Consider the following 24,831-nt stretch of genomic DNA (forward strand, 5'->3'; position numbering starts at 1 on the left):
CGCGACCCACAGGTTGAGAACCGCTGCTCTAAATGTTGTCTTTGGCTTCCCAAAGGCCATTCTGAAATTCTGTAACTCTGTGTGCCATGACTTTTTGTAAATCACCCTCTATTTGAATGCCCTGGAGAGCTTAGTGCTGAAGGAGGCTCTCCAGACCATCACATCAAGCCTCTCCTCTAACCAACCAGCAAATGACTGCGCCTTTCTCTAAAGCAGGTCTTTCACACTAAAAGCCCAGAATTCCAGCTTTTCTTGAAAAGTCTAAAGTTCTAGCTTCTGGGTTTTTCCCATAGAAACACACAATTAAGAGCCAAGTTGCTACTGATCTGTAGGATAGGCGAGGAGCTGTCCAGTTAGCTACAGTCGCTACCCCTCCCTTTTGTTTTGCTCCCTTCTTCCCACATTTACAGCAGCATCCACTCCCTTGGACATTTGAGCTGGCACCTCTTCTGTCTTAGTCTGCTTGGGCTGCCATAGCAAAATACAGTAAATACAAAAGATGAAAAACAGACTGGGTGGCTTACAAAACAATTTTCTCACAGTTGTGGAGGTTGGCAAGTCCAAGATCAAGGTGTCAGCTTTTTTGTGCGCTGGTGAGGGCTCTCTTGCTGGCTTGTAGACAGCTACCTTCTCACTGTGTCTTCACTTGGTGGAGAGAGTGAGCAAGATTTCTAGTGTCTCTTTTTATAAGGGCACTAATCACCTCCATGGACTCCTCTAAACCTCATCTAAATCTATTACCTCCCAAAGGCCCCACCTCCAATACCATCACTGGGGATTAGGGTTTCAGCATTATGAGTTTGGGAGGGGACACAGTTCAGTCCATGGCATCTCCCTTCTCTTCCTTCTTTTTAATTCATGCCCTCAGAGTCCTGTCCTGTCTTTCCACATTACCACATTACCACATTACCATGTATCTGTCTTTGCAGGCCTCTCTCTCAGCAGGGAAGGGACTAAGGGTAAGTGAGTGAGGGGACTAAGGTGCAAACTTTAAGGAGGCACTCACTGCCAGGGTCATGCAAAATGTGGGCAACAGACCAACCTTGCACTTGAATGACCCTGATGGTGAATGTCTCCTTAAAGTTTGTACCAGAGGTCCCACATGCACCTCACCCTTGTCCCAGCCCTGGCCCTCAGATGGCCCCAGTGACAGGCAGGCACCCAGGATCAGGGAGGGCAGGGGTCTGTCGCACTTTCCAGCCTATTCCCTCAGGTCAGCTCACCTTTCTTCTCAGGATCCGGAAAGGGGGAGTGGCTTCTGGCATGACGCATGTGGAGACCAACTCCAGCAATGTCCGGCGGCTGCTGCATGTGAAGGGCAAGAGGAACGTGATGGCTGGAGAGGTGGGCATTGACCAGGGCCCTAGGGCATGGCCTCCTGTCCCCCTTCCCAGCCTGTGTGGAGAGCAGAGGCCGAGGTGGGGTGAGGGGCAGGGAGAGGGTGGGGAAGGGGTGATGGATGATGGATGGGGTCTGAGTGGGGTCTGCCCCTTCCCCATGTCTCTCCAGGTGGAAATGTCCTGGAAGAGTTTCAACCGTGGGGACGTTTTCCTCCTGGACCTCGGGAAGCTTATCATCCAGTGGAATGGGCCGGAGAGTAACCGCATGGAGAGACTCAGGGTAAGCCCAGCCTGTGCAGCACCCCTCCCCACCCGTCCCACCCTGCCCCCACCTGCTCCCGCACACCAGCACCTGGCCTCGCTCACAGTCAGACTTTCCAGACTTCTGCCACCCCCAGCTAGCTGCTAGTTCTCCAGGCCTCTCTCCCCCCGACTGCCTGGGGCAGGTGTTTGAAGGTGGATTTGGGTCTCCATGTGTATGGGGAGAGGTACGCATGTTGGAGTTGGCATGTATGTACTTACGGCTAATCCACTGTGATTTAATGAATCCCTGCTGCGTGGCACACCCTCTGCCAAGTGTTGGGGGCCCAGGGGAGAATGAAGTGAGTACAGCCCTGCTCTGGCTTTGGCCTCCAGCTGGCTGTGCAGTGGCGGAGACAAACATGAAGGGAATAACCGAGAAGTGAGGGGTGGGGAGTGCAGTTCTGTGGGTTCTGGGAAGGCTTCTGGGAGGAGGTGTGGGTGGGAGGAGGAGGCCCTGAGGCAGGAGAGAAATGACTGGGGTGGGGTGGGGGCTCCTGGTGCAGCCAGAGCGTGAGGCAGGGATTTGGAGGAGCTTGGAGAGGAGCGGGCAGATCTCAGAGGGGCAAGTTTTGTGGTCAGAAGGTTGTGTAAGAGGGGTGAGATTTGTTCTCAGTGCCCGGGAGGTTGTTGAATGTCACTCTGATTTCTGAGTTATGAAACGGGGTACAAGAGCTAAGAGAATGCTGGGAGCCTGCTGTCCGTCAGGTGAGGACTGAGAAGGAGGAATCCACTGGACTTGTGTGTTGCATGGCAGATGAAGAGAGAGGGGTGAAGCAGAACTCGGAGCATTGCAATTGATCAATTATGGGGATGAATGGAGTCCCATTTCCTGAGATGGGAAAGGTCAGGAAGCAACAGATTTGGGGAGAAAATCTAGAGTTCAGTTTTGAACATCTTAAAAAGACGCTATCATGGAAGCTGGATAAATAAGATGAGAGCAGACAGCTGGGCTGGAGACAGAAATAAGGGCCTGAGTAGTCTGCAAAAGCCCTGGGACTGGGTGAGATCGCCTGCGGTGGCAGTGGGGGTCTGGGACTCAAATGCCAGTAACTGGAACAGTAGACATTGGGCTGTGGAGGGTGAGTGCAAAAATGTGTGTGTGTGTGTGTGTGTGCGCATGCGCGCACACAGGCGTGGACTGGGGGTGTCTGTGTGAAGACGTGAGAGACTGCTGTCTGGGTGTGTATGTGTGCATATGTGTGTGAGCACACATGAAGCTGTTTGTGTATGCACGTGTGTGTGTATGCACATGTGTGTGTGTGTGTGAGTGTGTGTGTGTGTGTGTGTGTTCAAGCATGCTTTGGGGCAAAGAGACTGAGTACTGTGATCTTCAGGGTGCAGCTTTTGTTCAGAACTGCGAAGTAAATCACAAATTTCAAACAATATCAAAGCTGAAAGCCCACAAAGTCCACAGGAAACACTCTCCCACCTGCTTTCACAGTGGGTTTTCACCTGGTTTGCTCACATGCATCTTAAACGCCTGGTCCCCCTCAAAGGCGAAAAGCAGAGAGGTGCCTCACCCCTCAGGACTGCTGTGGGGTGGACGGGGGTCTCCTGGGGTGGTTTGGGGTGGTGGATGTTGCCCTGTCCCCCATTAGTCTTCATGGGTCACCTGGGGCCTCCCTGCAGGGCATGACCCTGGCCAAGGAGATCCGAGACCAGGAGCGGGGTGGACGGACCTACGTGGCTGTGGTGGACGGGGAGAATGAGAAGCAGTCCCCGCAGCTGATGGAGCTCATGAACCAAGTGCTGGGCAAGCGGAATGAGCTGAAGGCAGCTGTGCCTGACACGGTGGTGGAGCCTGCACTCAAGGCCGCCCTCAAGTTGTACCAGTGAGTGCCCGGGCTGGGCCCCTCCTGGGTGCTGGGGGGCTTCTTGGAGCAGGGTGCCCCGGCTGAGGGGCCTGGGACCCCTCCTGGTCTATGCCATCCCTTTATCCTGCAGCGTGTCTGACTCAGAAGGAAAGCTGGTGGTCAGAGAAGTCGCCACGCGGCCACTCACACAAGACCTGCTCAATCATGAGGTGAGAGGGTCTGGGCTACCAGCCCCCTGGACCCTGCCCACCAAGCAGGAGCAGTGCCAGCAGGCCGGGAGCGTGTGGAATGGAAGACTTGCTGTGCCAGCAGCTCCCCCAGCCCAGCACCACCACGCCATCAGGCTCTCACTCTGGGTCTTTCTCTCCCATTTCTAGGACTGTTACATCCTGGACCAGGGGGGGCTGAAAATCTACGTGTGGAAGGGGAAGAAAGCCAACGCCGAGGAGAGGAAGGGAGCCATGAGCCAGGCACTGGTAGGCGTGGGGGTTGGGGAGGAGGAGAACTGTGACGTGGGGAGAGAAACAGACCCAAGTAGGGAGAGGGATGCAGGGTCCTACCAGGGTGTAGCGGCCAGGGGGCGCTCTGGGCTTGACCTGGGGGGTCTGCGTGTGTTCATTGCGTAGCCATCTTGGGGGTTTCCTGCACGCCAGGGAGCCAACCAGCAGGCCACCTGGGGACCTCCTCAGGACATGGGCTCCCATCTCAAGCTGGGTTCAGAGAAGAGAGGGACAAATGGAGGCTGGCCTTCCCACAGAAAGAATGGGGTCAGCATGGGGCCGTGCCAAGTCAGAATTTGGGTCATTGTTGGGCTGGAGTTAGTAACCCTAACTGGCTTGGGGTCAGCGTTGGATTAGGGGTTGGGTTCAAGGTTGGAGATGGGGGCTGAAGGTCCGGGTTAAAATTGAGGTGGGGTCAAGTTTGGGTCCTGGTTTGGCCTTGGGGTTGGAGCAAGAGCAAGGTTAGGTTTGGGGGTGAGCTTTGGGACTGGGGAGGGGTTCTGGCTTGGGCTTGGGACCAGGGGTATGTTTATGGTTGGGTCTGGTTGATTTTAGATCCAGACTTTGGCTTGCACTGGGGGTGGGGGGCGGAGGCTAGAGGTAGGACACAGCCCCAGTCACCCCCTTTTCTTCCCAGAACTTTATCAAAGCCAAGCAGTACCCTCCAAGCACGCAGATAGAGGTGCAGAATGATGGGGCGGAGTCTGCCATTTTCCAGCAGCTCTTCCAGAAGTGGACAGTGCCCAACCGCACCTCAGGCCTAGGCAAAACCCACACTGTGGGCTCTGTAGGTGAGGGCCGGGCAAGGCAGGGTGGGCTGGTAGCCAGGAGTGGGGGCAGGAGAGCACCCAGACCTGCTACCTGTCCTCCTTCCCAGCCACACCTTTTCCATGCCCACGTTTACCCTGGTCTGTGCTCTCCAAGTTGGGTGGGGACACGAAGGGACATGGATAAACTGAAGAGTTGTGACATTTGGGAGTTGAGAATGGCATGCTTTTCTTTTGGAACGGGGTGGAGTCTCTCTAGAAACCAGACAGCTCAGTCTGTCCCCGGACAATACTGGCTAAGAGCAAGCTCAGCACCAGGCACCTAGGGGAGGATAGAAGGGTGGTCCCTCTCCTGGCTCCCCTGGGGGCCCTGGTGCAGCATGAGTCTTAGGGGCAGGGAGAGATGGTTCTGTATTATAACTCTGCCATGTGGGGTAAGCCACTGAATCTCTGACCTCAGTTTCATCATCTGTAAAAGGGGTCTAAGAATTACAGCTACCACTCAGAGCTGTTGTGAGGACCTGGGGGACCTCAGTTGGTGACCGTTGGTGTCATGATTTCCCCTCACTCTAGCCAAAGTGGAGCAGGTGAAGTTTGACGCCACATCCATGCATGTCCAGCCTCAGGTGGCTGCCCAGCAGAAGATGGTAGATGACGGAAGTGGGGAGGTGCAGGTATGGTGCGGGGAGGGAGGCCTGAGTTGGGTGGGAGGGGTCGGTAGAGCCTGTCCTGGACTTCACACTAGCCTGGGACCTGCCCCAGGTGTGGCGCATTGAAAACCTAGAGCTGGCACCTGTGGATTCCAAGTGGCTGGGCCACTTCTTCGGGGGTGACTGCTACCTGCTGCTCTACACCTACCTCATCGGAGAGAAGAAGCACTACCTGCTTTACATCTGGCAGGTAAGGCCCGCCCACCCTGTCCAGAGCACAGCCAGCTCAGTTCCTACTCCACTATACCCTTGCCAAGTGGCCATCCTCTTTGATTTGAATACCTGTGGTGACGGGGAGCGCACCCCTTTTTCATCTTGGGACTGCTTTGGCTGTGAAATCCCAATGACACTGAGTACCCCCATTCACAACCCTTTTCCCTTTTGGTTTTCCGAGCCTGCCTTCCCATTTCAATGGCCTCCTCTACTTTCCCTTCACTTGACCTGACTGTGGGTTTCTGTGCCCAGATGTTATGGAGCAGGGAGATGCTTGGGTGCTGGGGGTGAGTGGTGTGGTAGCCATGGTGTTTCCCTGAGAAAGGTGCAGTAGGGAGGAGAGGAGGTTTAGGGTCAAGGCTGGCGTTGCAGGTGGGTCAGGGCTGGGCTGGAGCTGAGAAAGGATTGTGGGGCTGGGATCAGAACTAAAGTCTAGGTCAGGTTGGGTTTCTGGCTGTGCCCAGGGTGGGGTTTGTTAGGGAAGACAGTTGGGTTTGGGGCCAGATCAGAATTCAGCATGGAGTTGCCGCTGAGGCCTGAGACGGGGCCAGAATTAGGGGCTGACCCCACCCCATCCCTTCTATCCTGCTCACCCCCAGGGCAGCCAGGCCAGCCAGGATGAAATCACAGCCTCAGCCTATCAAGCCGTCATCCTGGACCAGCAGTACAACAATGAACCTGTCCAGATCCGGGTTCCGATGGGCAAGGAGCCACCTCATCTCATGTCCATCTTCAAAGGACGCATGGTGGTTTACCAGGTGTGACTGCTGGACTGAGGTGCCCTGGCAATACCTGCAACTGAGGCAGGGTGGTCATCCAGGAGATGGAGGAGGGGATCTGAGGTGGAGGTGGTGCTTTGGGTGAATCCCATTCTCTGTAGGAGAGGACTGAGGCTTTATCACCTACATGGGACTGAAAATGGAAACAGCCATTCAATACTTTTAAAAAGTCCATGTAGTGAGCACTTAGCATATGCAAGCGCTGTTTCTCTCTTTACATCCTAACTCTCAGATCCTCTGCATGAAAAAGAAAATTATTCTGAACTTGTCCAAGCTGCATTGGTGCCTTCCAACATAATGAAATAGACATCCCCTGAATTCATTCAAGCACCATCTGTTTATTGAGCACCTACTAAGTACACAGCCTTCTGGCATAGTGCCAAGGAGGGGAGAAGATTGCCATGCTAATATTGTTAAGCATCTTGTTGGGAGAGCAGTGAACTAACAGCCCAAAGCACCATGTGGTTAAATGCAAGTACTATAAGTTGAGTTCAAAAGGGAGCGTGAATACAGCAATCTGGGAATAGGCATAGAGTTCATGGTGGAAAGGGGGTTTGGGGATGGTCTTGACATTGGGGTCAATTGAAGAGCTCAGCAAAGGTATAATGGGGGCATGCAATGCAGGGGACACAGCAAGGACAAAGGCCCAGAGGAAGGGATCCAGGGGACCAGTGCGAAGCCTGGCCAAGGTAAACTGAAGGGTTTGGAGAGAGCAGAGTCTGCACCTTCATCGTGTGGGGTCTTCAAATTCCTCGCTGAAGAGCTCGGTGCTAATCTACACACTGTGGGGAGCCACTGGAGGTTTCTGAGCAGGGGAGTGCTATGGCCAAAGCAATGTTTTGGAAGGATGAATCTGGTGATGATGTGTCAGCAGACCTGGAGGGCAGGCAGACCCTTTTCCAGCCTCTCTTCTCTGGTTCTGTGCCCTTCTAATCCCCCCTCATCTTTCCTAAGTTACTGCTGCTTTCTCCCCACACTCTGCAGGGAGGCACCTCCCGAGCTACCAACCAGGAGCCTGTGCCCTCCACACGGCTGTTCCAGGTCCGGGGAACCAGCACCAACAACACCAAGGCTTTTGAGGTCTCAGCCCGGGCCACCTCCCTCAACTCCAATGACGTCTTCATCCTCAAGACCCAGTCCTGCTGCTACCTGTGGTATGGGAAGGTGTGTGCAGGTCTCCCAGCTCCTCAAAACAGACCTGGGTCAGGACGGGGGCCTCTGGCCAAATAGGCCCCGTTTACTGGCTTCCCAGCAGCCTCTAACCCCATCTCCTCCTCCTCAGCTCTGGGTCTGGTCATCCTCAGATTCTCTCCCTCTGTGCCTGAGTCAGCCTCTCTCATTCTGTTTGTCTCTGGCCACTCCTGTCTGTCCCGGTGTTGGTCTGTCTTTATGTCTTAGGCTCCTTCTCACTATCCCTGTGCTTATCACTACCTCTCCATTAATCTCTGTAATGAGGACTCTCAGCCTCTTGTAACCCTTCTCCTGCCTTGTAAGGAGAGTACAGGCTCTCTTGTCTCCTCTGCCATTCTTGGGAGTGTCAAAGACAGAAGAAAGGATGGGAGAACTGTCTCTGCATTGGCCATGTGTCTGGGGTCCTGATCTAGGCGATCTTGCAGATCCGGATCTTGCAGACCCGGGAGCTCTGGGCCAGTGAATGTGGCAGAAGGGTGGGGGTCAGCCTGGCACTAGAGACGGTGTCCCCCAGCATGTTCATCCCACCCTCCTTTCCCCAGGGCTGTAGCGGGGACGAGCGGGAGATGGCCAAGATGGTTGCTGACACCCTCTCCCGGACGGAGAAGCAAGTGGTGGTGGAAGGGCAGGAGCCAGCCAACTTCTGGATGGCCCTGGGCGGGAAGGCCCCCTATGCCAGCACCAAGAGGTAACTAGGAGGTCCCTCTGCCTCCAGCTCACCTTCTGATGCTGGAGAGCCTCCCAGAACCCCTATTCCCATGGCCCAGAGCCTGCAGCAGGCATGGATTAAGGACCCCGTGGCGCAGGCCCCCAAGGCCACAAGATGAGTAAGAAGCAGTTCATGCCCTCAGACGCCCCTGGGCACAGGGGCTGTGTCCGTACTGCTCACCATTTTCTGCCCTGGGCCTGATGGGATATTTCCCTGGCAAGGGAAGTTCACAGCCATAGCAGGCAGCTCAAAGAGAGGAGCAGGGCTATAGGTTTCTCCTTGGAGAAGAAGATGTCAGAGCCCACCCAGTCTTGCCCTTCAGGCTGACACAGGACCCGGATGCTGAGGAGGCACAGCGTAAACCCTCTTTCAAACGGTTTTTCTAAAGACGGTCCATGACCCCAAATTCAAAAGTAAAAAGGCATGTACTGACGTAGCATCAGGAGGGAGAGAGGGAAGGTATCAGAAAGAACTTCCTAACAGGAGTAGAGGATAGCCACTAGAACACATGTCCTGGAAGAGCAGTAGGAATTTCTCCTGTGGAGCACTCTTGGACTCTTGGGAGGAGGTGGGACCTTTTGTGTGATCAGAAAAAGAGCATTTTCCTAGGAGGTGGGCTTTCCATGTTAGAGTCCCTCAGAGTTCTGTGTCCTGTATTCTCCTTCCCGCACCTTCCTCCTGCCAACACAATCTTCTCTCCATCCTGCAGACTGCAGGAGGAAAACATGGTCATCACTCCCCGGCTCTTTGAATGTTCCAACCAGACCGGGCGCTTCCTGGCCACAGAAATCACTGACTTCAACCAGGATGACTTGGAAGAGGATGATGTGTTCTTGTTAGATGTCTGGGACCAGGTAGGACCAAGGCCTGGCCGAGAAATAGTGGCATTAAGGATAGGAAAGGTTTGACATTTTCTTGGCTCCCATTTACGTTTTCCCTGGGAGCAGCATTATGAACTAGAGGAGGGTAAGAAAGAAGAAAGCAGGGAGGAAGGGACATACCTGGAGGGGCTGCTGTGTGGGATGAATCTTCTCCCAAAGCCCAATTTATTTCATGTAGCAGAGGCTTGTTTTTGAGGGGCTTTGGCTCTGGATAGGCTGGGAGTCATGCATTTGCAGAATAACTAAGTAGAGGGCATCTGTCCAACTTCCTCATTTCCCAGATGTAAAGTCAAGGTTAGGTGTCCAAGGTCGGGCTGCACGATTGAACATCTGAGCCTGGGTGAACCAGGCAGAGCCCTGTGGACCAGGAGGACAGGGAGGACTGACCGAGCTCTGGGTTCTCCATAGGTCTTCTTTTGGATTGGGGAGCACGCCAACGAAGATGAGAAGAAAGCCGCTGCTACCACTGTGCAGGAATACCTCAAGACCCATCCCAGTGGCCGGGACCCCGAGACTCCCATCATTGTGGTGAAGCAAGGACACGAGCCCTCCACCTTCACTGGCTGGTTCCTGGCGTGGGATCCCTTCAAGTGGAGTGTGAGTGGCCCCAGCTCACCCGGTCCTTACAGTCCAGCATTCCCTTCTCTGGGTGACGTCTTCATGGCACACCTCGAAGGCAGGGCAGACTCCCAAGCTTTTCTGTTCCGTTGTGTCAGACAACATGTAATATATTTGTCAAAGGGTTGGAGGGGCCTTGAAATAACAAGTAAGGCTGCAGCAAGACCATTAAGCCCCTGCTTAGGAGAGGGAAGTCTATCAAAACCCAGGCTGGTTTCAGCACCTTACCTGTGTGCTAGATTTAGCTCAAAGCTGTTGGACATTATTGGTTAAGAGCTGTACTGACTACTTAAATTTAAACTAATTAAAATTAAACAAAACTAAAGGTTCAGTTTTTCACAAGCCACAATTTCAGTGCTCAATGGTCACGTGTGGCTAGTGGCTATCACACTGGACAGCACAGAAAGAGAACATTTCCATCATCACAAAAACTTCTACGGGACAATACTAGTGAACCTCATGCCAGATGAAACATGTCAGGTCTAAAGGACAGACAGGTGTCTTCCTGGCACTAAATTCTAAGCAAAGAGTCCTTACCTGAGAGACAGTGAATCAGACTTCTACAGGATTTTCCTAAACTGGCCCCAGATAGAAGCAGAAGGCAGGTCCTTAAAACAGAACCCCAGCAAAGGTTTCTGCAGGAAGGAGGAAGACTAAGGTTAGAATGGGTGCTGGCCTGGTGGCTTTGGGTGTGCTAAATTTGCAAACAGATGAGGTTTAGGGAAACAGAGAGCTTAGATTAATTTTTTCAAATACATTTTAAAAAAATTCAGTGGTTAATGGGCTGAGTTTAGTTTTGAGGATGTATTCAAACAGATCTCAGGGCTGCATGCAAATCTAGATGCTAGAACTTCTTTAAATTCACATCATCAGAGCCCCAAGTCAACAACTCTGGCAGCCTGCCCTCACCTCAAGTCTGTGCTGACTTCTCTCTCAGACTCCCTCTCTCCCTCCCTCCCTCCCTCCCTTCCTTCCTTCAGCATAACTGAAGCTCATGATGTGCCAAGCTTAGTGCCATGCCCTGGGGATATGGAGATGGGGCTCCTCATGGAGCCATGGGCCCTTCTATTCCTTTCACTCCTCTGTGGTAGGGTTCCCTCCAGGCTCTGAGAGGAGCCCCCCAGTTCTCCTGGACCCCTGAGTCCCCTAGCCCCTACACAGTGTAGGCAGGGTTCTTAAGTTTGCAAGCAGCTGCTTACATGGGCCTCTGAGATAGAAGATCACACTCCTCTCTGTCACCATGTCGGGCTGAGCTGGGATGAATAATCCCTGACCAGGCCTTTTCTGACCTGTCAGCCCCTTCAGTGCTCAGCCTCACCATCTAACCTCCTCCAGCCTCCGCCAATTCCCTCTTCCCCTTCTCACCCCCAGGTCCTAGGCCAGCCTCCTTTCAACCCTTGAAGGAAAGTGGTCTTTTGTCTCCTCTGCTGTGACCCAAGTCTAATTTTAACTTGCTTTATATACAGAACGCCAAATCCTACGAGGACATGAAGGCGGAACTTGGAAACTCTGGTGACTGGAGTCAGCTCATTACTGTGAGTACTGGGCAGGTGACTGGGCCCTGTGGTGGTCAGCTGACCATGATCACATCTGTGGGAGCTGGAAATTTCTAAAGATGCCAGTGTCCTGTGCTTTCCTTCCCACCATTTCCTCCCGTTTCTCATGGAAGTCTTCTTGCTTCTTTACTTCAATGCCTCTAGCTGGTTTGTCTTCTCCATTCCCTAGTGAAATGGTTCCCAAATTTTATCATGCATTAGGGGCTGGATGATGAGGAGCTGGAGCGTGAGGGAAGCTTATTAAACTGCAGATTCCAAGGTCCTACTCCCAAAGATTCTGGTGTCTAGAATTGGGTTGAGACACAGGAATATGCATGTTTTTCATAAAGGGTCCAGGGAATCCATAGGCTACCTTTTGAGAAATAATTTCTCTACTAGAAGGGAGAAATTATCACCCTTGGGATCCCTTCTACAGGTAGAATGGCTGCAATTCCTTAGATCTTTCAGCTAGTTACAGAAATGTATGTAGACTGTCGGTCTGGGATATGGAAATATGAAAGCAAAACCTTTCCTTTAAGAAGTTCACAGGCTTTCATGGGAAACAAACCAAGCAGATTTGGCAGAAATGTGTCCATAACATGGGAGCAATTTCCCAAACACACCGAGGTAATTAGCAGATAATGCATATGGCTCCTGGGCCCACCCACAGGCTGAGAACCCCATGACACTCATAAACCCTTCTTGGTAGATTGATGGAACAGGTAAGAAAGTATAGATAAGTCAAAGTTAAGTGACTTTACATGTGACAATTTCACAACAGCTAAGCAGAAGAGGATCATAAATGTCCAAGATAGACCTTGAACACATGGGGGAAGCCATTGAGAGGTTCATAAGTCATAGAACAAAATAGTCATCTTGCACCAGCTGGCTTTGGTTGGATACAGACCATCAACTTTAGCTTGTGGGTCCAATCCAATCTGTTGTGTTCTTATGAGTGTGTGTATGTGTATGTGGGCCAGTGTGGGGTGGGGGGTCATGTAAAACATCTTGAAGGAGATGCCATAGGATCCATGTTGACTTCAGAGAGAAAGGCAGCCTGGGAAGTAGCCACAAACCAGCTGAAGTAACAGTGGTTTCCATTTCTTCCCTAGGAGATCACAAGCCCTAAACTGGATGTGTTCGATGCTAACAGCAACCTCAGTTCTGGGCCTCTACCCATCTTCCCTCTGGAGCAGCTGGTGAACAGGCCGGTGGAGGAGCTCCCCGAGGGTGTGGACCCCAGCAGGAAGGAGGTAGGTCAGACTGGAGGAGGAGGGTGAAGAGCTATGGTGAGTCTGTTGGACAACACTGATTGACCCCCAGATTGTGCCCTGCAGATGACTAGGTGGTGGGGTGACCTGGTGAACAAAGTAGACCTGGTCTCTGCCTTCATGGGAAGTTACATCTCAGTGCAGAGAGAGAGCTCAAAGGAGCCCGATTACACTATTATTTAATTTCAGTGAAGATGAGTGCCACAAAGCTGAAGTATAGGTGCCATGAAGAGTATTACAAAATGGAACCTGATTTAGTCAGAGAAGATTTCCTTCTGAAAGGCGAACAGGAATTATTCAGGCAGAGCGGGTCATTTCTGGACAAGGGAACAGCATACACGAAGCCCAGAGGCAGGGAATTTGCACAGGGTGGAGCACAATGCCTGCATGGCAGCAGTACACAAGCTGGGAAGGGGCAGCTGGCCAGGGGTCAGGTGCCGCACTGAGCAGTGCCTTCTACGCCACGGTAGGGATGGTGGCATCTATCTTAACAGTGGAAGGGAGCCATCATGGTTGAAACAGAAAGGTGGCAGTCAAATTCACACTTTTAAGAAATTACTAAAACTGCTTGGTGAAGAATGGATTGGTAGGTAGCCAAAGCAGCAGCTATAAGTCACGTTGAGAGGTAGATAGGAGCTTAGAATATGTGGGGTTGGGGAAGGTGGGGTGGAGACGGTCTAGAGAAATATCAGGAGGTGAAATTGGTGACACTTGGTAAGTACTGGATGAAGGGTGTGAGAGAGAAAGGGGAAACTGTGTTCTTCTTTGAGATAAAAAACCCAGGATCCGACCGAGCTTAGAGAGGGCGATTATGAGTTCAGCCGGAGCCACGTGGTTTGAGGCATCTGGGGGACATCCAGGCACCAGAGCAGACCTACCTGGTAGCTGCAGCTTCAGCCTGCACGGATCACTTGGGGGAAGAGTTTGGCAAGAAGAGCTTGTTAAAAATTAGAATATTTCTAATATTCATTCCCACTTCATGAAGATACAAAATAGACTGCAAATCTAGCTCGATGAGGTACTGAGAGGAGAGATGATTTACTCTGTGTCTGATAACCCATAAAGAAGTCGGTCATACAAATGAATTAAGCAATCTACAGAAGAGAGGTGCCTGATTTCTCCAAAAACATCCAAACCTGTTAGGGGTTTGGGCCCCATACACGAGTGTGTGTAGTGTATTGTTTCCAGAGCATTTGCATCCTGCCCTTCACCTTGGAGATGACTTTCATGCATTCTCTCCCAATCCACCAGACTGTGTCCTCACTGTAATAACGGAATGGTCCCAAGATATAATTCATAATAATAATACTACAAGTATTATTATCTGCCCAGCCCCTGGTACATAGGAAGTGCTCTATAAACGTAAGCTGTTATCACTGCCTATTCTACCCCTGAGGAAACTCAGGTCCAGGAGAGGGGAAATGACTTGCCTCATGTGACATAACTAGTTAGTAGCAAAGACCGAGCAAGAACCAGATCTTCCAAGTGCCACTGTTACCACCAAATCACGGGGCATAAAGAAAGTATTTCTAAAGGGAAGGGCTGCCAATGTTATTGAACCAGGTGATTGACAGGAGCGCTAAATGGATTGCTAATTTTGAATGGAACAAACAGAACCAACACAACCCAATTATGGGAGAAGTAGTCTAAGAAGTCTTAGGTCTTTTTTAAAAAAACCAGTTGTCTTTTGATTTTTTATTGTGGGAGTAGCATACATTCTTGTGGGGGAACTATGGGTTCAATGCCAAGTGGTGAGGGTGGGAAAGGGCTTCAAACCTCTCTGGCTGCTCCAAACTCAAAAGAGGAGCCTGTGTCAGCAGACAGTGGGGTGGTGGGTCTAGCTGTAGGCAGTATCAAGAGAGTAATCTAAGTGTTTGAGCACCAATGAGTAAGCCACAGAGAAGCGGATGTGGGCATGGGTGAGGCCAGTAATCAGCTGGTAGGACCACAGCGTTTAAGAACTGGACCAGTGGAAAGATACAAGTCCACTGGGATGGGCAGTCCCTGCTATCTAGCCCCGGGGTCAAAGTCCAGAAGTCTTGACCAAGCTGTGGAGCCAGCCTGGCTGGGCCAGAGAGGGAACTGGAAGCCATTTGCAGACCCAGGACTGTCAGCCACACCTGTGAGGGACCTGGCAGGGGAGGGGACTGCTACAGACTTGGAGTAGGCAGCTCTTCCCTATCCACTGGTGCCTAAACCACTCACATTGACGCTCTTCTTCCAAAACAAGGCGCTCCACTGCCCTGCCTGGGGGAGTGGGGAGGGCTCCCAAGAGCCTTGAGGAGAGAATGCCCAGGGACTGGAGGCAAATTTAATGACAGGTTAGAGAATTGGGGCATCAGTCTCACCTGAGCTTGAAATCCATCTGCAGGTGTTTACCAAGAAGCTCAAGGCTCTCTGCAGGAGTCAGTAAAGCATTCTTCTGGGCAATTCCCCTAGCAGAGCAGTCTAAAGTTGAAAGGAAACCCACTGCTTTCACTCCACCCTGTCCTCTCCTGGTGCCTGGGGGAACAGATCCAAAGTCTGGGGGATGCTGGTTTAAGCAGCTTTAATTTGGGGTTCTTATTTGAATGTACCTTGAGGGTGTTTAGCTTGCCTTTAATAGTATCACTGTAATTTCATGTCAGTTGGGAGCCAAGGTCATTTCAGGCGTTGCCCTCATCTTATGGCTGAAGATACCCGAGGCCTAGAAAGGCAACTCCTAGCTGTAGGTTCAGTTTAAGTAGATAAACAAGAGACCGTGTCTCTAATGTCCTTTCATGTATATTATCTTCACCCCCATAAAAGCATTCCAAAGCAAAAATTGACCTTTAAGAAACCTCTCCCATTTTATAGAGAGGAAAACTAAGACCTGGAAAGAGAAGCAACTCCTTAACCAAGCTAAGTAAATGTCCTAATTCTTATTTCAGGGCTAGTGTGCCCTTGACCCTGGTCAAAGGAAAAGGAGCTCAATCTACCTCAAGTTGTTCCAGTCCTTTTTATTAGGTTTCCCCATTCAGGGATCAAATCTCTTGTACCTCATGTCACGCGCCTCCTCCCCATCCCTTTCCTGGCTCTCCCTCTCCCTAAGTTGCCCGTTTTTGGTCATTTGGTTTCTCGACCACACCCATATGACTCATCCAAGTAAACCCTGGGGAAGAATGTGACCTTTGCCCTCTGGTCCCTCTCCTCTCTTAGGAGCACCTGTCTGTTGAGGACTTCACCAAGGCCCTGGGGATGACTCCAGCCGCCTTCTCTGCTTTGCCTCGATGGAAGCAACAGAACCTCAAGAAAGCAAACGGATTATTCTGAGAAGCAAGAGTAGCTGCGGTTGTGAAGGCACTCCACTGCCCTGCTTGCAGTTCCATTTTGTTTCCATTACTGGTGTTAATCCTATACTAATTGAAATTTTACACTTGTACCTGTGAGCAGCAGGCAGTCTGTGGCGAAGCCACTTCTGTTTAATAACCTATTCTTCCAGAAAGTTGCTGCTCCCCTAAGGACGTCCCCATTTCAGCTCTCTAGGTGGTCGCGTTTTTTCTATCTTGGGATGCTGTGTCACTTTTAACCATCATGCTGTAGAGCTTTCCATTCTTAGAAGAGGAGCCAAACACTCCACCGAGCATTGGTTCTGAGGAACCTTCCCTAGGCTTTTATCAGTGGCAGGTGGGCTGAAGCATTTTGCAATTTTACACTGTTCCCCGAGTAATGGCTTTTCCTTTTCATATATACTGTCTTCACTGCCTTCCACTACCTTCCTCAACTGTTAAGGGGATCCTTTCTTTGAGTTGAATGGCCTAGGAGATGACCCTAAGTTTCTCACTAACCAGTCCCAAGAGTGACAGTTCCACTGGGTCTAAGCTTGAGGCCTAAAGGCAAGTATGAAATGCAAATGCCATTTCACCCCCTCTTTGGTCCTCTTAATAAGGCAAAGGAAGAGCATAGCTATAGCCAATGCTGGATTTGCAAGCCATTACCCAGAACCTCTGCAAAGCTTCACTGGCTCCTCACATGAAAGCAACGGGAACTCAGTGCTGACTATGGGCATATGTTGGGTTGCCATTCCATTTCCTTTAAGGTTTAACAGTGCTGCATGGAAGTCCAAGTGAGAGGCCAACAGAAGGCAATTTCCACAGCTTCAACAACTGGTTAAGTGTCTGCAAGAATATGTCCTTTTCAGAAATAAGTCAAACCAACGCAAGGTTAATAAAGGCTTTAATTTCACACACACAAAAAACTCTATGCATAATTTAAAAGGAAACCAAAACAAGAAAAAACTGAAAAGGATACTGAGGAACAATTCTGCTAAAACACAGATAAAGTGCCGCTCCATACAAAACAACACAAAGAATAAGAATCAGAAGTCACTCTGAACACAAAGGAACATCACCTCACAGATAATGTGGCCAAAGCTGCCAGCAAACCTGGCAGTGGCTCAATTATGCCAAGTGTAGGAAGCTTACTTCTTGTTTTCCTCTCTGTAGCATAAATAAACACTAACAGGCCAGAGGTCGGAGGGAAACTTGGGGACCAGGTGTGTACAGCCACATGTGGTCTCACTCTTCGCACCCTCTCCGTTCTTGAAATAGACCAGTTCAGTCGATTGCTCTTCTGTTTTGGCATCTGACCTGACCAGCTTGGGTCCTGATCCAGACCCTCAATCCACTCTATTCTTACGCCAGTGTACATGCCTATACTTCAAACCTCTGTACTTTAAGAAAAGTCCAATATTACCAAAATCAACTGCTTATAGTCAACTGGCACACGTTTTATTCAAAACGTCAGACACACAGCACACATGGAAAGGGAAATATACTTTGTTCATAAATATGATAGAATGAAAGAGACTGCCTGAAGTCTAGTAATCAAAGCATGCCATAAAGGAGTCAATGATTGTAGTGAGACACAGCAGAAGAGTCCTGCCACAAAACTCTCAAGGCCTAACAAACTATAGTGTCCCAATTTAAAAAAAACAAAACAAAACATATATATATATTTTTTTTTCAGATGTTAATAAGGTATCAATAGAGGTAAAATAAGAATTTTGAAGTAATGAATTAGAAAGATGTTAGAGGGCAGGTATCTGTTTAGTTTTTGTATATTTATAGAGTGCATTACGCAGTGCAAAGCAAGATGGAGAGGTAAAGGACATATCTAATTTGGGGGGACACTTATGTGACTTGCATCTGGTACTGGGTTGCTGTTGACTTTTGTAAAAATCTTATATATACAAGATCCATATGTACTTGGAAGCCTATGTGTTTCTCTGATTTAAAACAAGACACTACTTAAGGGGGTCAATTAAATCAAATGGGTGAAAAAAAAAAGTTGGATGACTAAGAGCGTCCACTACAGTCATTTCAGAGGAGAAGAGCGAGAAGGGCAATGTTTTGTTTTTTTTTTAATATAATCTCTTTTCAGTAGATCACCAATGAGTTTATGAACTATTTTTCTTTATATTTCCACCCCGTCCTCCCCCATGCTCTCTCTACACTCACAATGTTCAACTACCGGTATATATCAGACACTGCCAAGAATCTCTTTAATTTAGGTGTCCAAATAGTTTTCATTACATATTTGTAGCTGTAGCTATATTTATATAGTGACATAATGGTAACTGCCATATGGAAGAGTAAGGTCATGAATTCATTTGCTGAGGTTTTAATTCTTAGAGCTTCTCTTTTAGAAGAATTTTACACTTGATCAAAGAGAGAAATAAAAAAATGTGTAGTCTAATGTTTGCCTCCCAGTTAATTAACTGATCTTTAAGTATCACTGCATACTTCTTAAAATGTAAACACATTTACATTTGTTGTATCTGCTACTGAACCATTAAGTTAGGCCTGAAATTAACAGACCATTGCAAGTAAACAAATAGCTTTTGGAATCAAAATATAAATAGAAAAACAAGTCATGGATTTGCTTCTTTTCTATCCTGCTGAAACAAAACTTATGTGCACACACACATAAATATATTCCCCATAAAAAAGTCTATCTCCTCGCAGGCCTAAATTATAGTCATGGCTACTAAAGTGACACTAGAGAGCATCTGGCCACATGCAACTTTCCAACTCTCCATAATATTAGCCAGTAAGAATCAAGATTGAATTTGTTTAGTTTTCTCTTCCAAAAAATTCAGCTGTGTGCAGAACTAAGCGCTGTCTAGTTCCAATTCAATGTCATTTACAGTAATATAACCACATGTGGTATTTTCAACAGGAAAGTTATTGTGCTGGCTGCCTGGGGTTGAAGTACTCTGTCTCTATTTAAGTTGCCCCTTCTAGGCCCCAACATGCCAAATGCCCCCAATTCTGAGCAAACTGATCATACTGCACAAAAATATTATCTACTTATAATTTTTAAATATATAGTCAGCTCAAAACAAAACAAACAACAAACCTCATCAACATGGTCCAGCTGAAACCTCCATCTGTAGTCATTAAACCCTTCACTGAACCAAAATGAAAAAGTAACTTTGTAAAAGGGATAATAGTTGAGAGAGAGAAGGGAGAGAGGAAGGCTGACCAGGACACAACAATACTAGATAATAAGGAAAATTCAAGTCCCAACCTTGCAAGTATATGAGCAGCAAGATAATTCATTTACCCCAGTAACCTATATTCAACTAAAAAGTTCTGCCCAAGACATGAAGATCAAATCAAACTAGGTTTTTGAGCCAAGTGTACTTCTAAACCATATACACACACACAAGCTACGAAATGCAAGTCAAATGAGGGTACTTCTTGGGCAATCTAGGCTTATAGCATTATTTCTAATTTTTTAATGCCCTAATGTACCCCTCATTTCAAATCATTCCCAATCATTTTTAACAGCACCTCTTAAAGCTCTCAAATATAGACACAGGGAAAAGTAGTAATAAATAGCTGAAGAATTTGATCACCACTTCAATCGTCTGTGAGAAAACCAGTTATTTTCAAGAAAAATAAAAGGCTCCCCAGGGGAAATAGATCAAAACATAAAAAAGTGAGTTTTTAAAACAAATATTTTCCTCTTCTATGCGACTCCTGCATATCCTACCACATCATTTTGGGACAGTCACTAGAGTAATATGTAAATAAATGGTAGGAAGCAAAGCTTTTATCAGTAGTTAAGCAAAAGTGCTGGGGCTGTTTATGATTCAAAGATTCAAAATTTAAGACGAGGTAACTATGTCAGAACACATCCAAGGTTCAAGAATGGGGCTGGAGCTCTCTTAAGGCAATCTTCAAGAAAAGATGTTGCATCTTCTGTGATGACTAACTTCAAAATGTTTTCTCCCCTTGAAAACCTGGTATGGTTTTGTCCCTACCACAGAACTGAAGAGTAATCTCGTTTACAATAAAAGAAAAAAAAGTGAAAGAAAATATTGAAGGTTTCATTTTGCTATAACTAAATCTGAGTGATCCTAAGGATTCCTGGGCTCACACAATTATTTTTTGGACAGAATTCTACTCTCAAATTCATTCTTTATATGGGTTCACAAGCTGCTTAACCAAACTGGTTATGTCATCAGAATGACTAATGTAGCACTTAATGTTGTACCCCATTTAGCCTCAACTCAAAGCACCTAAAAAGTAAGATAAATATATTATGCACCTCTGTTATGTATTAGTTCTTGGTATTACCTAACCCAATCACATTTTAATTCCCACCCTGTTTTAAGGGCAAAGCCAGACAGCGAATGGTTAAATGTTCAAGCTTGATCCTATAGTTGATGCACTTATTTTACACCTGCAGTAGGGCTTTTAGCTTCAGTGGTCCAGAGTTTTAGTTTTAACACAAGAATACTCCTCTTGATCTCTCTCTGCTTGACAGAGAGATGCTAGCATTCTTTCTTATCCCTAAGTAACCTTGAAAGGGAGTCCCAAGTAGGACACTATTATTTTCCAACCTTTAAAGTTTTGGTTGCAATCTGTTAGGGCAATGCTTGCTCCATGGAAGAATGATACAGAACAAAAAACAAAAGATTCTATCTTCATCCCCATAATAATATAGGTCATATACAATGAATATACTGTGTGAAAGACTCTCTTTAAAGAAAATATAAAGTGTACAATGAATACCAAATGTGGGACCATAACACATTCCGAGCACCAACAATCCATTTCTTGGGACTGCATGTAAACAGCAAAAGCATTACAAATCCATGAAGTAATTTTTTTAAAAAGCCCCCCAAGTCAGGTGGCAGAAATGCCCTTCCTTTGCAAGGAGGACGAACTGTCATTAGTGTAACATGGAGAGCGGGTTTTCCAGTGAACTTTACTAATCAGAAACACACATGAAGGATTACAGACTTGAGTGAAACTACTCAAGGAACATAAACACTAAATGCCAACTGATATGTGTATCTCCACACATTTCTCAGGAGAATGGACTCTGTAACAACTTCGTTTCTTCTCCAAACTGCTGTGCTATTAATTTTGAGCAGGCATACTCTGGTGGCTCATCCTAACTCTTTAAGGCTCCATTCATTCCACATATATGTGTGTGTATGTACATATATATATATTTACAACATGTATTCCTAAGACAAAAGGAAGTGCTACTCTTGTAGGAGAAATAGGGGATAATCAGCTACAGATATGAGACCAAAGTTTCCATAAAACAATTAGCATGGAGCATTCCGCAGAACTGCAATTTTCGTCGTTTGGTTTGGCCCTGAGCTGTGTGTTGCTCCAGCATCAAGTAGAGTTCCAAATTCTCCTCAAGCAGAGGAAAGTGAGGTGGGTGACAGGAAGAGAGAATCTGCAGTGCACACTGCCAACCCAGGAGTTTGCTCCTCATGAGGCCTGGCGAGTGGTCTTCCCAACTTCCGTGCTAAGTGCCTGAGAATTCTTTTCTGTTTCCAGCAGCTCATCAAAGATCTCCCTTAAAACAAAACAAACAAAAAATCAGCATTCAGTGAACAAAGCCAAAGAATAGAATGAAAGTAGATACTGATAAAGCCTGCATAATCCCATTTGGTGCCTAAATTTTATTAAATAAGCAACTCATTCATTTGATCACCATCTTAATCCCAACGGCTGATTTTTGAGAACACTAAGGGGGAGGAGGCTGGCAATAGGTAGCTTTCATAAAAATGCTATGTAGGGGGCCAAGTGGCATGCTGGGTAAGAGTTGGCTTGGGATGCCAGCTCGGAGCAGCAGGGCCCCGGTTCAGATCCCACATGAGGGCCAGTGATGCTGCGCCCTCTACAGCTAAGATGGTGAACAACAGCTCAACCTGGAGCTGGGCTGCTGTGAGTCGCCAGTGATGGCGTAGGCTGCAGTGAAGCTGCAGTGGGCTGCCATAAGCTACTGTGAGTGGCCAGCAGCCGGCATGAGCTGCCGTGAGCCACTCACAGTAGTGAGTGTCCAGCGACCAATCTACCTCACCCAGGAAGAGCACAATGATAATACCAACATGGGCCAGTGAAGCGGCGTCTTCCACAACTAGACTGAAGAACAAAAGGACAGCAACTTGTCTGTTCCCCTTCCCCAACGCTGTTCCCCTCCCCAATTCCCCAATAAAATCTTAAAAAAAAAAATGCTATGTAGTTCCCATGGATATAACTCAGATCTAGTTGATACAACTGAAAGATCAAAAAGGTTTATGATAAGGCAGCTTCTATTATAGAACAGCCTTAAGTTCCATATCTAGATGCTATTGTGTGATGAGTAATTAATGTTGAGTGAAAATATTCTGGACTCATAAGGAAATAATCAAGACATGAGCCCTAAGCAAAGATAACAAAACCCAAAAATTATCAATCGATTAAGTGATAGAAACATTTAATTCTTAAAGGAAGAAGAAAGAGAAGTGGGTGATTTTAGCCCATGGCTTCAGACTGCCCAAGTTTCTTACTTGTGCATATAAAAAAAGATGTAGCCACTCCGATCCCGGTCACTCTGCACGGAAGCCTCTTGGATTTTAGATACCTCGAGGTCATTGTAAGTAAACCAGGCCTGCTTCTTAATATCATACACATCACTAATGTAATGACCTGAAATAAATAAAATCTTAAAATTCAGGTTTTTAACAAAAAACATTATTTTTCTCAGGTACAGGAAATTTCAGAAAGAAACAGCCACCCCATATACCTTACCCCCCCAAAATGTTTCTGAAAACCATTAAAAAAACATGTACAAAAACTTAAAGGCCGAACAGACTATACCAGAACAACTTTTTTGATAAAAGATTTCAAAGTTTTTCTTGATGCATTCAACTTACATCTCACCCAGCTAGGCATAGAGTGACCTAATAAGGAGTAAATGCTGGTTACTTCATTTAGAAAATGCTGAAATCATGATATCCATTTACCTGAAGAAGAAGTGCTACCGATGTGACTGACAACACTGATGAGCCGATAGGAATGAGGAAGATTTCCTGTCTGGAAAACAGAAGTGGGTATGACTTTTAACTCTTCATTTGAATCAAAGCAAAATACTAAATTTAAATTTATCATCAAAGCTGAGATGGCTAAGTTTCAGTGTGTGTGTAGTCAGGTTCAATAAAATATCCAGTGGTTGGTATTGTTCATATCCTTTGACCCAAGAAGTCTACTCCCCACTAAGAATATATCCTAAGAAAATAATTCAAAAGAAGAGTATATGTATAAGATTATTTACTGTAGCATTATTTTTAATTACGAAAAGTTGGAACTAACAATAGGCCCAATAATAGTTAATAGTTAATAGCAGTATAGCAACTGAATATAATAAGCAGTTATTTTTTTATTATTATTATTTTTTAATTGGGGAACTGGGGGGATGGGAACAGTGCTGGGGAACTGGGGAAGGGGAACAGACAAGTTGCTGTCGTTTTTTTGTTCTTCAGTCTAGTTGTGGAGGACGCTGCTTCACTGGCCCAAGTTGGCACCATCATTGCGCTCCTCCCGGGTGAGGCAGACCAGTCACTGGCTTCTGGACGGCCGCTCACTGCAGCTGCTGGTCGCTTACACTGGCAGCTGACTACATACGGTAGCCCATGGCAACCCACTGCCACAGGGGCTGCAGCCTATGCCGTCACCGGGGACTCATGGCAGCCCAGCTCCAGGTTGAGCTGTTGTTCAGCATCTTAGCTGTAGAGGGCAGTGTCACTGGCCCTCATATGTGGGATCCGAACCGGGGCCCTCTGGCGTCCCAAGCCAGCTCTCAACCACCGCGCCACTCGGCCGGCCCAATATGCAGTTATTTTTAAAAAATCATGTGGGTCATCAACATGTTAACTTGTTTTTCAAACTCACATGAATGCACACAATAACCACAGCTCTATAAAAGTAGGTATGTTAACAGTTAAGTACTGGAAAAATGGAATGAAAAAAAACGAAGAGTTGCTATGTTGCTGTAGGGATTATGGGTGAACGTTTACATTCTAAATATTTTTAAAAATGCTATTAAAATATTGTTAGTAGAAAAATAAAACTGAAAAGAGATATTCTACAGCAAGGCAGCATTATTAGGTACAATTTTGGAAAGGAATATAGTATATGTAAACCAGAAACCATTAAATTATTCATAAACTTTGATGTAGTATTTACTTCTGGGGATTTAAAGAAAATTCCTAAATACAGAAAACATTACAATCTTACACAATTCCTCAATGTATTGTTTATTACAGTGAAAAAATAGAAACAACTTAAATGTTCAATGTTAGTTAAAAATGAATAGTACGTTCATTTGAAGAAATATAGTACAGCCATTAAAAATAAAATGTTTATTATTAGGCTTTAACGAATAGGATAAAAACTGTATACTACGATTTTTATTTTATTTTTTTAAAGATTCAAGTAGTTGTTTCAATCTAGTTGTGGAGGGCGCAGCTCAGTGACCCACGTGTGGATTGAGCTGGCAACCTTGGTGTTACGAGTACTGAGCTCTAACCAACTGAGTTAACCAGCCGCACCAATTTTTTAAATGCACACTTAGGGGTAGGGATGACAAAAGAATATGTCAAAATGCTAACAGTTTTGTTAGAACAGTGGGATCCTGAGTAAGTAAAATTATAAAAAATTTGGAAAAAAGCAATTATTTAAGAAAAAAGAAAGATAAAAACAAAAAGATTCCAATGTACCCTAGTTAACATCATTAAACAGTTTTCATAGTTTTGGTAGAACTAAAGGTGATTTAATAAACATGACTTTGAGAGCCATGTTACTCAGTTATTACCTAACATACACATAAGGTGGTCAGGATGTATTTCTGTTTTTGTTTCATTTTGTTTTGAATCTTGTAAGAAATGA

The 24,831-nt window shown here is 47.0% G+C and overlaps 2 protein-coding genes across 8 annotated transcripts in view; one reads left to right on the top strand and one right to left on the bottom strand.

Moving 5' to 3' along the window:
- VIL1 (villin 1) overlaps positions 1-20,745 on the top strand; it is a 27,226-nt gene extending 6,481 nt beyond the window's left edge. The window contains exons 5-20 of the mRNA XM_019638221.1: positions 1,236-1,344; positions 1,510-1,620; positions 3,273-3,475; positions 3,588-3,666; positions 3,835-3,933; positions 4,595-4,748; positions 5,298-5,398; positions 5,487-5,624; positions 6,247-6,405; positions 7,411-7,590; positions 8,160-8,305; positions 9,036-9,180; positions 9,616-9,804; positions 11,292-11,360; positions 12,473-12,613; positions 15,809-20,745. Coding sequence (XP_019493766.1) covers positions 1,236-1,344; positions 1,510-1,620; positions 3,273-3,475; positions 3,588-3,666; positions 3,835-3,933; positions 4,595-4,748; positions 5,298-5,398; positions 5,487-5,624; positions 6,247-6,405; positions 7,411-7,590; positions 8,160-8,305; positions 9,036-9,180; positions 9,616-9,804; positions 11,292-11,360; positions 12,473-12,613; positions 15,809-15,922 — 2,137 coding nt within the window. The 3' untranslated portion in view covers positions 15,923-20,745. The remainder of the gene's footprint in view (positions 1-1,235; positions 1,345-1,509; positions 1,621-3,272; positions 3,476-3,587; positions 3,667-3,834; positions 3,934-4,594; positions 4,749-5,297; positions 5,399-5,486; positions 5,625-6,246; positions 6,406-7,410; positions 7,591-8,159; positions 8,306-9,035; positions 9,181-9,615; positions 9,805-11,291; positions 11,361-12,472; positions 12,614-15,808) is intronic.
- USP37 (ubiquitin specific peptidase 37) overlaps positions 16,809-24,831 on the bottom strand; it is a 73,950-nt gene continuing 65,927 nt past the window's right edge. For all 7 annotated transcript variants that reach the window (XM_019638218.1, XM_019638215.1, XM_019638214.1 and 4 more), the window contains 3 exons: positions 22,911-22,980; positions 22,455-22,593; positions 16,809-21,478 (listed from right to left, as the gene is read on the bottom strand). In XM_019638218.1, the coding sequence (XP_019493763.1) occupies positions 21,391-21,478; positions 22,455-22,593; positions 22,911-22,980 (297 nt within the window). In that variant the 3' untranslated portion in view covers positions 16,809-21,390. The remainder of the gene's footprint in view (positions 21,479-22,454; positions 22,594-22,910; positions 22,981-24,831) is intronic.

The sequence above is a fragment of the Hipposideros armiger genome, unplaced genomic scaffold (assembly GCF_001890085.2).
Source record: "Hipposideros armiger isolate ML-2016 unplaced genomic scaffold, ASM189008v1 scaffold_38, whole genome shotgun sequence".
NCBI lineage: Eukaryota > Metazoa > Chordata > Mammalia > Chiroptera > Hipposideridae > Hipposideros > Hipposideros armiger.